Genomic DNA, 13,634 nt, shown 5'->3' on the forward strand with positions numbered 1-13,634 from the left:
GTCTCCCTCCCTGCACACCTGGCCTGGGTTTCGCTTCCTTGCCGGGTCTTTGGGGACCCAGGGGTGGCACGTGGCCTGTCTCCCTGCCTGATGGAGAGGGACCGTGAACTCATGTAGCCAGACGTCTCCCCTCCACCTGCCCAGCAGAGAGGCTTGCACTGCAACAGGGTCTTGTCACCTCTGGAAGGAGATAGAACTGGTTGGGGTGGAATTTGTTCCTTCCTCCCAGGGGTGCGGGCTGCGTTCATCCACCTCACAGGTAACACGATCGTAAAGCCTGTTGTTTCAACGAGACCATGTTTGTACGTCCAGCCTTCCTTTCCTTTGCGCTTTGTTTGTATTCCTTCTTCTGATGGGAAGGAAAACTCATTCATGAATAAAGATACAATGCAACTTTATGGTAACGAAGAGAACTCAGCTCATTAGAGCTTTCTGAGTTTCTGCCTAAGATTAGGAACCCCGCTTTCTTCCTTGTAAACGCAGAATTAGCTCTCCATGTACTGAGCCAGTCCAGTGCTCTTACGCCCTGTTTATTGCTGTTGTGTGGCAGAATCTTTTCTTAAAGTTCCATTTACCTAGATTTTCTTACAATTCCATTTATCCAGCATTATCAGATGAAATATGCAGTGTCTTCTGTTTAATTTTACTTCACCTTCACTAGTTAGGTTTTTTTTTTTCCCTCTGACCCTTAATTCCCACCTCGAATGTGCTTACCTTCAGCCCAGGGTCTCCGTCCATGGAGACACAGGAACGTGTCCATCACCCGCTCAGACCAAGGCAGCCACTGACCTGCTTTCTGTTAGCGCAGATTCGTTTTGCTGGCTCTGGAATTTCATAAAAATGGGATCATGCAAGTATGCCTTTTGTGTGCCTAGCTTCTTTCTCTTAGATTCTTTTTTGAGATTCCTCTGAGTTGTGCATTGGGTAGTTTGTTTCTTTTTATTGCTAAGAAATATTCCGTCGTATGAATCCTTTGTAATCTGTTACCCGTGTGTCTGTTACTGGCTGTTTAGGTTTTGTGCAGTTTTTGGCTATGATGAGTAAAGCTGCGAATGTTTTTGTGTGGACACGTGCAGTAATTTCTCCTGGGTAGATACCTGGCAGGGGAATTACTGGATCACATAGTAAACGTCCATTTAACTTTATAGGAAACTGCTAACTTTCCTAAAGTTGTACCTCGTGGACTCCCAGCAGGAGAGTGAGGATACAGCTGCCCAGCCTTGACATGAGCAGTCCTTCCAGTTCCCGCCATTCTGGTGGATGTACAGGGGTGCCTTGTGGTTTAAATTTGCATTAACCTGATGATTAATGATGTTAGCATCTTCTTATGTGCGTATTGGCCATCTGTGTCTTTTTGTGTGTGTGAAATGTATTTAGCTCCTTTGCCTGATTCTTTAGGCAAAGAATTAGGTTGTTTATCTGTATACATTCTCAGAATTGCGAGTATGTGTCGATATAGGTGCTCTGTCAGCCACGTGCATTGCAAATACGATTTCTCTCAAAAAGTCCAATTTATTAATTATTTTCTTTTAAAATGTGAGTATTTTTGGTGTCCTGAGAAATCTTGGCCCACTCCAAAGTCATAAATAATTTCTCCTCTGTTTTCTGCTAGACATTTGAAGTTTTACTTCTTATGTTTAGGTTTCTGGTCCATTGGAGTTCACTTTTGTGTATGGTGTGATGCACGGGGTGAGCTCAGTTTTTCCCACTTTGGGATCCACTCCGTGGGCACTATTTCTTCCAAGACCGTCCTCTCCTGTTGAATTGGCATCTTCGTCAGCAGTCATTTGGCCGTTTGTGTGGGGATGTCTTTCAGGACTTTGTTCTGTTCCGCTCATCTGTCCTGACGCCGAACCGCACTGGTTGGTTATCGTAGGTTGTACTGAGCCTTGAAACTAGGTGATTTGGGGTCTCCAACATTGTTCTTTTTTCTCCCCAGCGTTTGACTGTTCTAATTTGTTTCATTTTCATGTATTTTAGAATCAGCCGGTCAGTGCACTTTTGCAAAAAAAGCTGCTGGGATCTTGACTGGGATTGTGTTGCGTCTATAGGTTAATTTGGGGGGAGAGTCTCTCAAATCAATGACTGTGGCATCTCTCCTTTTGTTTAGATCTTCACTGTATTTTTTCAACAACGTTTCATGGTTGTCAGCTTATAGGCCTCTCCCTTATCTTGTTAAATTTATCCTTAAGTACTTCATGTATTTTAATGCTATTATTATAAGCAGTACTGGATTTTCTTTTTCTTTCACTTTTCAGTTGTCCCTCGCTAGTGAGGAGTTTATTGTTTTATAGACAAATTGAAAAATAAGTAGACAGATGAGGGGCATTCCCTCTCCACTGAGTTGGTTTGGGAAGGCTTTGCAGAAGAGGTGGCATTTGGTTGCACCTACAGAAGTCTCGGCTGGTAGAGAAGGTGAGTGCCAGGGCAAGGGTGTTTCAGAAGAGCGCGCGCTACGGTCAGGCGGGAACACAAGGAATGTTCTGAAAATGAGTGGTAGCTGGATCAGGCCACACCAAAGCACGAAAGGTGGAATATGGCAGGTGATGAGTTTCTAAGGACATTGGGGCCAGATCGACAAGAGGTTTACTGCTGGACAAGGTTAAAACTTTATTCAGCGGGTGCTTGGGAGCCCTTGTGTGTTTGTGAGCCCAGGAGATAAGCCATTCTTTTTTTTTTCATTTATTTATCAAAAATCATAGTAAATATATGTAACGAAATTTACCATTTTAACCATCTTGAAATATATAGTTCAGTGGCGTTAAGTATGTCCATGTCGTTGTGAGGCCATCACTACCATCCATCTCCAGGACTTTTCCATCTTACCCAGACTGAAACTGCACCCATTCAACAGTAACTCCCCATTCCCCCTCCCCCAGCCCCTGGCATCCACCATCCTACTTTCTGTCTCCAGGAGTGTGACTACTCTGGGGGCCTCATATAAGTGGAATCCTACAGTATTTGTCCTTTTGTAACTGGCTTATTAACTTAGCATTATGTCCTCAAGGTTCCCCCCTGTTGTAACATGTGTCAGAAGTTCCTTCCGTTTTAAGGCTGAATCGTATTTCATTGTCTGGATAAAACACATTTCATTTGCTCATTCATCTACTGATGGACACTCGTGTTGCTTCTCCGTTTTGGCTGTCGTGCATACAGAGCCGTTGTTAAAAGCAGGGGACCTCTGACATGAAGTAGGGATTTGGAGCCAGAAACTTTGACACAGAATTGTTGGTGGGAGCTTTTTTCATAGTTTCCATCATAATTTCTGGCTGTTTTTATTTGCATACTGTTTGTCTCTCTGATGTGAACATAAGATCATGTTTGTCTTGCTTAATAACATTGTATACCCCACAATTATGCCCTCAGGTATTTTTGCGAGTTTTTTTTAGTAAATAGTTTAAATATCTTACAATAAATAGAGCATCCATTTGCATTTTTCTTTTCCATCCTCCTATTGCTGTCATTCTCCATATCCTTTTTTTTTTTTAACATCTTTATGGGAGTATAATTGCTTTACAATGGTGTGTTCGTTTCTGCCGTATAACAGAATGAATCAGCTATACATATACCTATATCCCCATCTCTCCATATCCTTTTGACGGAGTGTGCCTATTCCTTCTCAAGCCCTTGACTACACCAGTCCATCCTTAGTGCCGCTGCCAGGATACATCATCTTTTCAGGGATAGAGCTCCATCAGCGGCACTTTTCCTGACAACCCGTGACTCTGTCTTTCATAGGATAATGGTTCTGTGAGTCCAGATGTTTATCTGCTGCTCTAGATTGTGAACCCTTGTGTGTCAGAGACTTGCCTTTGAAGACATCGAGTACAGTGTCTTAAACAAGCTCACGTTTAACAACTTGTTACTAAATTAACTTGAACCGATGGAAGTGGAATGAAACTATTTGCTCTTGATATCTTATTTGAAACTATTGTCAGCAACCAGCTTGGTTTTCGTCAAGTCTTCTTTTTATTTATTTATTCATTAACATCTTTATTGGAGTATAATTGCTTTACAGTGGTATGTTAGTTTCTGTGTCAAGTCTTCTGATAGCAGCCTAGGAATCAGGCTTCATGTATTAGGAAATCTGGTTCCTGTGGTGTTGTCAGGTTACACAGATTATTATGATTAATAAAGAACGTGTCCAGATCTAGGTTTTGTCTTTTACTTTCTACAAAACAATAGCACGATCTTTCTGCTAAGGCTTGCATCATCCATCCCTGTATTAGTCTGACCTTTGAGAATCATGATAATTTCCGGAAAGAATTTGTTCTGTGGGTTTCTATACCAGTGCCTTTGGGGACTTCTTGCTGGCTGCGTATAACCCAGAAGGGAGGAGTCTCAGGACTCAGAACGTACGTGTACGCACCTACCCTTTTAAAGGCACAGACTTTCCCTTAGGATATTGATAAAGCTTTTAAAGATTCAGAGTCAGTGCTGGAACGAAGCTGTGTTTGTCCTAAGTCCTGTTCAGAAACCTGACAAGGAGAGAAGAGACCTTATTTACTTTCTCTTTGCAGATTCAGATTAAACTAGCCTCGATCGAATGTCCCTGAACTCAGGGGCTTTTATTCACAGTGGCTTCTGGGTTCTCCGCTGCAGTCTTGCTGACACAGAACTGTTATTATCCCCAAGTTACAGACAAGGACCCCAGGAGTCAAAGAAGCTTAGTGGTTTGTGCTTCAAGTCATCTGGTCACTCCAACAGTGGTCGTCTAGAGTTTGAAGGAATTTTAGATGTAGTCTAGCCGAGGGAAACTTTCCAGCCAGACGGCATCTACAGCTGTGCGGCTTTTCGGAGATTTCTCAGATCAGCTTTTAGGCAGCCCGCTTGGATTATCTGCGGAGGCTGTGGAAATATTTGGAAGAGTCTGCATGAAGGGTCTTAACTGCAACCCTGTAAGGGAAAGTACGCAAGTGCTTTGCCTGAGTGTTGGCCACTTGGCCCAGTGCCACGCCAGTCCTGTCCCTAAGCCTCTTCCAAGTGCTCTCCTGCCGTGTCTCTGCAACCTTAGCAGAACAGGGCCCTGACCAGGTGCTGGTCAAACTGAGACCGTGAACTTGTCGGAACCATTCTTTTAACCGCTTTTGATGTGCACCCTCTAAGAACATCCCGGGAGACGCAGTTACTAACTGTGAGAGGACGATCCGTGGCCTTTTCCTCTGCGACTTCCTCCTCAGAGCAAAGCTCAGGAACTTTGTCTATTATGGAGATCCAGAAACAAGCAAGTGAAGTCATTCACCAGACGCGCACTGCGTGTTTGCTGTGTTCGAGCTTCCGTGCCAGGCGGTGTGCTCAGCGTTCTAGGTACAGAGAGAAGTCAAACGTGGTCCCCGACTTCAGCCTGCCTCGTGACGGGTGGAGGGAGGCACAGATGAACCCGTCGTTACAGCATGAGGTGAGAACGGCGATGCAGGTGGCCTAGAGTCTCCAGGGGTAACTAGGTGAGGGGTCGCTGGTAAAAGACGTGCGTGGGGTGTATTGGGGACGGGACGGGGGCCAGACAGGGACGCACAGGGTTAAGGCGCGGCGCAGAGAGCAGCAGCGCGAGCCGAGGTCCAGGGCAAGAGCAAGCCTGGTGTATGTGGGAAACTGAGTCGTTCAGAAGAGCTGCGGGTGGGAGGTGGAAGGAGGCGTCTGGAAAAATAAGCAAGGGCGAGCTAAGATTCCGCTCCAAGGTCAGGAGAGGTCGCTGAAAAGAAGAATGGGTGCAGGAGTCAGGGCAAGTTTCTGAGGCGCCTGCAGCGTAGCCCAGCGGTCCTCAGTGAGAGGGATGAGATGGGATTTTATGAAACCAGTTCTCCAGGGTGCTGACCCTGGACGCAGCCTCTGGAGACAGTCAGCGTACAGGGCAGGTGCGTGGCGGGCCAGGGATTTTCCATTGGCCCCAGGAGTTTATGGGATGCACTGTCTGTGAGTTCTGTGCAGGGCGGGTGGAGGGATGCAGTCCGTAATTCAGTCCTTATTCTGGGCGCTCAGACTTTTATTTTCTTATAGTCTCATCAGTCAGTCTTGTCTTTTATGTCTGATTTTGAGTCAGAGTTAGAAAATCTTTTCCCATACCAAGGTTACAAAGGAGTTCACCTACTCTTTTTTCTAGGACTGGAATGGTTTCATTTACATTCTCAGGTATCTTTGGTGTATTTTTCTGGTGTAAGATGTACTTAATTTTATCTTTTTTTTTTCCCCCCCCAAATGGCTACCAGTTGTCCTGGCCCCAGTCATCAAGAGGTCCATCTTTTCCCCACTGATCTGAGATACTAGCTTTATCATAGGCTATATTTCTATATGTATTTGGGTCTATATCTGGACTTTCTTTTCTATACTGTTGATCCTACTGGGGATTTATGTATTGCTGTAACCCCATTTAATGATAGACCCTTTATATTATCTTTTAACAGAGGATATGGCTGGACCCTCTTCATTGTTCTCAGGCATCCCTTATTTTTCCCTATGAACCTTGTAGAATCAATTCGTCTAGTTCGAGACACAAAACAAAACAGAATTTGTTATATATTTATTGGACTCGCATTAGATTTAGCTGTTACCTCGGAAAGAGTTGCCGTCTGTCGGAGGTTAAGTTGTTCTGTTCAAAGGCAAGGGGTACTTTCCGTTTGTTCAAGTTTCCTTCTTTGTCTTTCAGGAGTGTTTTAAAATTTTTCTTCTGTAAGTTTTACATGTTTCTTGCTAAATATAAGTATTTCACTTTTTTAGTTGCTTTTTTAAACAGAATTTTCTGTTCCATTTATACCTTCTGTTTATTGTTTGGTATAAACATCACGTGCAAAAGCAATAGTTTTTATGTATCTGACTTTATTAACATTTTTTTGGCAGTAGTTTTATCATTGATTCTCTTGGGTTTTCTAGGTATACTTTCACATCAGCTGCACATAGAGATAACTTTATTCTTTTCTATTCTGAAGTTTCTAATTGCATTGGCTAATACTTCCAGTGCAGTGTTAGAAGTGGTGGGGGAAATGGGCTTCCCTGACTTGTTTGCAACCTTACTGGGAATGCCCGCAGTGTTTCCTCATTAAGTAAGATGCAGTCTTTGTTTTATGTTAATGTCTTAGTCTGTTTGGGCTGCTGTAACAAAATACCACAGACAGGGTGGCTTATAGACAGCAGAAGTGCATTTCTCACGGTTCTGGAGGCTGGATATCCAAGGTCAGGGTGCCAGCGTGGTCCAAGTTCTGTTGAAGGCCCTCTTCTACAGTCGTTGCAGACGACTGTCTTTTCGTTGTGTCCTCACATGGTAGAAGGGGTGAGAGCGCTTTCTTGGGCCTCTTTTGTAAGGACACTGATCTTGGTCATGGGGGCTGCACCCTCATGACCTGGTCACCTCCCAGAGGCCCCCCCCTTCTGACGCCGTCACACTGGGGGTTGGGATTCAACAGAATGGCAGAGGGGATGCAAGCACTCAGCCTATAACAGTTAGTGCATGTATTTCATCAAACTAAAGAAGTACATATCAGTTCCCATTGTGTTGACTTAAGAAAATCAGGAGTGGGTATTGAATTTTCTTGAAGGCTTTTTCATCATTTGTGGATGATGAGAATCATGATCTTCCTGTTAGATCTGTTAATATGGTGAATGTATGTTAGTAGATCTTGTAATGTGGAGTCGTCCTTGCATTCCTGGAATGAATTTCATTTGGTCATGTGTGCCATTAAGGTAGTAGTGTTGGTTTCTGTTTGCTAATATTTTATTTAGGAGTTTTGCACTTGATATAAGTAAGATTGGTCTTTGGTTTTCTTTTTTGTGCTATCTCTACTAGGTTTAGGCATCATTTTTTTTTTTAATTTATTTTTGGCTGCTTTGGGTCTTCGTTGCTGCACAGGCTTTCTCTAGTTGTGGCGAGCGGGGGCCACTCTTCATTGCGGTGCGTGGGCTTCTCAGTGCAGTGGCTTCTCTTGTTGCAGAGCACGGGCTCTAGGTGCGCGGGCTTCAGTAGTTGCGACACGCAGGCTCAGTAGTTGTGGCGCACGGGCGTAGTTGCTCCGCGGCATGTGGGATCTTCCCGGACCAGGTCTCAAACCCGTGTCCCCTGCATTGGCAGGCGGATTCTTAACAACTACGCCACCAGGGAAGCCCCTAGGCATCATTTTTATACCTACTCCTAAAAAAGAAAGAATTAGAAAATTGTTTATCTGTTTCCATCTTCTGGAACAGTTTATGTATTGATAGTAGTCTTGATGTTTAAGGTTTGGTACAATTCCCCTATAAAACCATCTGGGTCTGGTACTTTTTTTGTGAGGACAATTCTTTGATAACTTTCTTTGCTTTCTCTGTGTAAGCTTTCTGGAATTTGGTAAATAGAGTTTGGTAAATTATATTCTTTTCTACAAAATTGTCTGTTTCACCTACTTTCAAATGTATTTGCATAGAGTTGTACAGAATAGTCTTTCATGACTTTTCTTAAGGAGGAGGTAGATATTTAAGGACTTGCTAGTTTTAGAAGACAGAAGTCATGGGTCATGTCCACTTGCTGTGTTTGTGGATCCCAAGGCTTAAAGTAAAGTTCTAATAAGATGAGCATATGCTATAATAATGGTAATAGCTACCATTTGTGAAATGCTTGCCTCTGTATGGATATCAGCTTATTTTAGCCTCATTACAATCCTGAGATACCTAATAATCATCTCATTTTAAGGATGACATAATTTGGGGGAGTTACCCACTCTTCCAAAATAGAAATAGACTCACAGACAGAGAAAACAAACTTACGGTTACCAAAGGGGAAAGGGAAGGGGGGAGGGGTAAATTAGTAGTTTGGGGATTAAAATGTATACACTACTATATATAAAATAGATAACCAACAAGGACATACTGTATAGCACAGGGAACTATATATAATCTACATTTCCATAAAAAGTTTTAAAAAATGGCCGTAGCCACTCACCAGGCCAGCGTTATCTCAACGTACTCCATGGAGTGATTCTCATGAAATAGTCAAAGCAGGGCCTTCGGAGTCAGAACTGCGTTCAGGTTCGTTCTGTTACGTTCCAGCCGTGTGGCTGTGAGCAAGTATATTATTACTTGGAGAGGCTCAGCCACTTATTTGCTTAGCAACCTTAGGCAACCTCTCCGAGCCTCAGTTTCTTCGCCTGTAAAATGGGGATAAGACCAGCTTCTACCTCCTGGGGTTGTTGGGAACACACACAAAGTCATACGTGTAAAGGGACTAGAAGTGTCCCATGCCTGTGATTGCCGTGTAAACATTTGCTTAAAGACAAGCAAACAAACGGGCCGTGGCTTCTAATTCCCCCGTGTAGGGGGCCGATCACGTCTTTGCAGCATTATTGTGAGAATTAAATAAAGTGTCATGTGTAGATGCCTAGGACAATGCCTTTGACACAGCAGATTCTCAGAAAATATTAATTCTCTTACTTTATTAATTTGCTCGTCAGAAATCCTTGCATGCTTTCTGGTGGCTTGTCCCGCTAGGCTGCTGTAAGGTGCTCGGAGACGAGCAAAGCATAAAGCCTGCTCTTAACCAGCTGACTAGCTATATTGAGAAAAGAAAAAAACATAACAGCTTAAGGTCACTCAGTACCCGGTTATCAGTACAGCTGGTAAGAGACAAAAGAATTCAGTAACTTGGGAGGAGTTTTTTGGGGAGGAGCTTGTGGAGGATGTTGAATTAGAGAAGGCTAGGAGAGAGGGGATGTAAGTTTAGGTGTTTGAAGGGCCTGTTGAGGGTAAAATGTGGTTTGTTTAGTCCATGCAGGTCCTGGAAAGGAGGAACTTTTTTAACAACTGCATCTCTCTGATTTGGGGACGTTTTGCTTTCTGAGGTGCAAAGAGCTTTGTTTGACAAGCTTTTGGGTGCAGTTTCAGGTGAAAAGAAAACCACACAGTAGCTTAATAAACAATGAAGTGAAAAATCATTAGAAGGATGCAGATACCTCAGGGAATTCAGTGCAGTCCAGGTTCACAGGTAACTGAGAAAAGTCCAGGAAGGTCTCAGGAATCCTTCCAGTGCCCTGTCTGTGCGGCGCTTCCTCTCTCTTGCCTCTGAGTATCTGTGTGTGCTCCTGAGGGTGTTAACTTCGTTCTTTCTTCCTCTATTAATGACTTTCCCCTGCTGGCACATACATGCCGAAACGTGGCAGCTCCGTAGCTCCTAGTTTACTCGTCTTCAGTTCAAGAGATCGCAACTGACTAAGAGTTCCTGTCCCAGGCAGTATATACAGGAAGGAGACTCTGATGGACCAGTTTGGGTTAAGGTGGTCCACTTATGACCTGGGAGCAGGAGGTGGCCTGCAGGGCCCGGTGGTGTAGCTGTAGCTGCCGAGGGCCCAGCTTGTAGCTGCGGGCGCTGCTCTCTGAGGAGCGTGGGCCGGGCGGGAAGCTGACTGTGGTTAGGATAAACTCCCAGCCCAGAGGGGTCTGCGTAAAATCCCCGATGGGGGCTCTGTAAGGGAAGCTCAGGTTGAAGACGAGATAGGACAGATGCATGCAGTCTTTGGTCCCCTTCAGATATTTTGATGCTGCTAGGTGAAACCCAGGTGAAATCCTGCAGGATTAATATGATTTGGCTACATGCAAGAGAAGCATTTTTGATGAGTATACGAATGGGATGGAGAATGGGTTCTGGAAGTTTAACATAGACCCATAAGCATTTTTAACGTTTTTGCTTATAGCTTTCAGCAGCCCTTCATTTTTGGACAAGGTTGATTTTGTTTTTATTGTGGTAAAATATACATAGCATAAAATTGACCATTTTAAACCTGTTTGAATATACAATTCAGGGTCGTTAAGTACATTCACATCACCACCATCCGTCACCAGAACTTTTATCGTCCCCAGCTGCAACTCTGTCCCTGGCAAAGGCTCACTCCCCGTTCCCCGCCCTGCCCCAGCACCTGGCACCTGCCGTTCTACTTCCTCTATGAGTTTGGTGACTCTAGCGACCTCACAGAAGTGGCAGCACACAGGATTTGTCCTTCTGCGTCGGGCTTATTTCACTCAGCAGAATGCCCTCAAGGTTGATCCATGGTGTGGCGCGTGTCAGGATTTTCTTCCTTTTTGAGACCGAATAATACATCACTGTATGGATGGACCACATTTTATTTATCCATTCATCCATCAGTGGACATTTGGGTTGTTTCCACATTTTGTTATTACGAATAACACTAGCAGCCCATCATTTTTAACGTATAGATGAGATTGTTTTCCACTTAGAATCATCGCGAAATTGTTCTCCTAATGAAAAAGACCTTAAAGGCTAACTTAATCCAGCCCCTTCATTTCATAGAGGGGAAATTAGGAGATTGCCCAATTAGGAAAAGTGCACAGCCTCGAACACATCTCGCCTACTCTGAACTCATTTGCAATTTCTCTGCCCACTTGTCTAAAATTGTGAGAGCTCTGGTAGCTATAAAAGGGTGGCCTCAGTTAGGATCTTGTATTCTGGAGTGTGTTGTAGGCGTGTGGAATTGTAAATTTGGGAAGAATTCCATAGACCAGTGGTTCTTGAACTTTTTTGCTTAGGACTTTTTGGCCTCAAAATATATGTTGAGGACCCCAAGAGCTTTTATTTACGTGGTTATATCTGTAGATGGTTATCATATTAGAATTTAAACCTGACAGATTTTTAAGGTATTTATTAATATATTTATGAAAAGTAACTGCATTACGAGATAATTTGTGAAAGAGTGGCATTGTTTATATTTCTACAAGTGTCTTCAGTATCCGGCTTAACAGAAGAAGCTGGCCTCTCATATCTATTTCTGCATTCTGATTGTGATGAGCCGCTGTTTTGGTGGAAGTACATAAAGACAATCTGGCCTCACAAAGCTGTGTACTTGGAAAAGAGAAGAGTAGTTTAGTGCCTTTGCAGAAAATGGTGAATATTCTTTGGTACTACACCGAAACTCAACAAGTGGTAGTTTCTTAAGGTTAGTTGCAACGTGGAATCTGGTGCTGTATCAAAGAACACTTCATTTTCTGTTACATGAAGATATTTCAGCTTATTTTACACATTAGATGGACCTTTACCCACGTGGGCTTTTATGACATCATGGTTTCCTGAGTTGTGTAGAGCTTCCAAATGTCAACACACTGCTTTATGCACCAGGAGATCAGGTACCTCAGTGTCGTTCCTGATCTCATTGGAAAAGTCTCTGTTGAGAAGCTGTCATGTTCCTAGTGGTGAATACACGTGTTCAAAATCCTCTTTTCCCGCGGAAGCTCAAATTGTGTCATTGGCAACAAATGCTGTCATTGTTTACCTGGACGTGATAAGCTTACTTTGTTCATTTTTGAGAAAATGTCGCTCACATACTCAACTCTGAATAATCGCGGTTTGTCTATCATTTCTTCTTTGGTGCTGCATGAAAACAGTGGCTTCGTGTAACTCACAGCTCAGAAGGTTGTACACGTGCTTCTTCTCTAGACGACCGTGGTACTTGAGTCCGCAAGAGAAGTGTTTCATGCGTACTTCCCACCTCACCACACAGCACCTGACAGAGGTGTATCCTCCAGGGTTGAGATCTAATGAAAGCAATGATTTTTACTGCTTCATCAAAGACACTCTTAAGTGAAAGTAGCATTTTAAAACTTTTATTTATTTACTTATTTTTACTGCTAGTGTGTAAGTGAAGGATACAGTATAGTATAGTTTGGTGTCACTGCTTTGACTTGCGCTAAGATGCCAGAAGTTTAACCACCCCTTCATTTGCACCATTAGCGCAGGAAAAAGTGAATAATGTCGTATATTATGAAAATAGTTTGACCTCGCGGACACCCTGAAAGGGCGTTGGCATCACTCAGAGGTTCACATCTTGGGGTAGAAATTGCTGACAGCAGCCCCATGGTGCAGTCTTACGGGTGTCAGAGGGGAAGTCTGCTGTAATCCCAGAAAGAAAAGACATGATGGAAGTCAGGATCTGAACTTACATCGAGGTCCTCCCCCGCACCCAGCATCATGTGGTAACTGTAAAGCGCTCACAATCTTCCTGGGGAGGGAACCAGCCCTGCAAAAGCACAGAGTTGGGTGTTGAGTTCCCACGTCCTATAGTAGCTATCTGAAGACTCTTTGGCATTTTAAACTCCCGTCTCCTTCCTGACACTGAAATTTAATATCATGCAGTTGACAGCAGATGATGCTGTCAGGCTCTTGGGTCGTGACTCCATCTGTTGGCAGTGTGGCTCTGGGGCTTCTCCCAGCCGAACACCTCTGCCTCAGAGCAGAAGTGATGGAGGAGCACATTTGTCTAGAAGATGATGCGTGAATCTTTTAGACGCCCCGGTTTCAGCTAACTTGTGTTTCCTGTTGGAAAACAATATTCAGCCATCAAGCTAAAAACGAAATACTTTGAGTAAAATTTAGCATTCCTGTTTTGACATTTGCAAATTGGTGGGTCTCATAGAACCTTCCCTTTCTCCTTTGTTTTCAGCAATGGAAGAGTTAATCGTTGAACTTCGTCTCTTTCTTGAACTCCTGGACCATGAATATCTAACCTCAACTGTCAGGGAGAAAAAGGCAGTTATCACAGACATCCTGCTGAGGATACAGTCATCCAAAGGTACGTCTCGTTCAAACCTCAAGTCTTTCTTCTTCCAGTCTCTTTTTGCCTCGAAGCCATCTTTAATTCTCATCTTTCCAAAACACATTCATGAATGAATGA

At 43.6% G+C, this 13,634-nt stretch overlaps 1 protein-coding gene across 1 annotated transcript in view; it reads left to right on the plus strand.

Moving 5' to 3' along the window:
- AFAP1 (actin filament associated protein 1) overlaps positions 1–13,634 on the plus strand; it is a 149,306-nt gene that overhangs the window by 43,399 nt on the left and 92,273 nt on the right. The window contains exon 2 of the mRNA XM_082838332.1: positions 13,404–13,532. Coding sequence (XP_082694458.1) covers positions 13,406–13,532 — 127 coding nt within the window. The 5' untranslated portion in view covers positions 13,404–13,405. The remainder of the gene's footprint in view (positions 1–13,403; positions 13,533–13,634) is intronic.

Source organism: Leucopleurus acutus (genome assembly GCF_964270905.1).
Source record: "Leucopleurus acutus genome assembly, chromosome: 4".
Taxonomy (NCBI): Eukaryota; Metazoa; Chordata; class Mammalia; order Artiodactyla; family Delphinidae; genus Leucopleurus; species Leucopleurus acutus.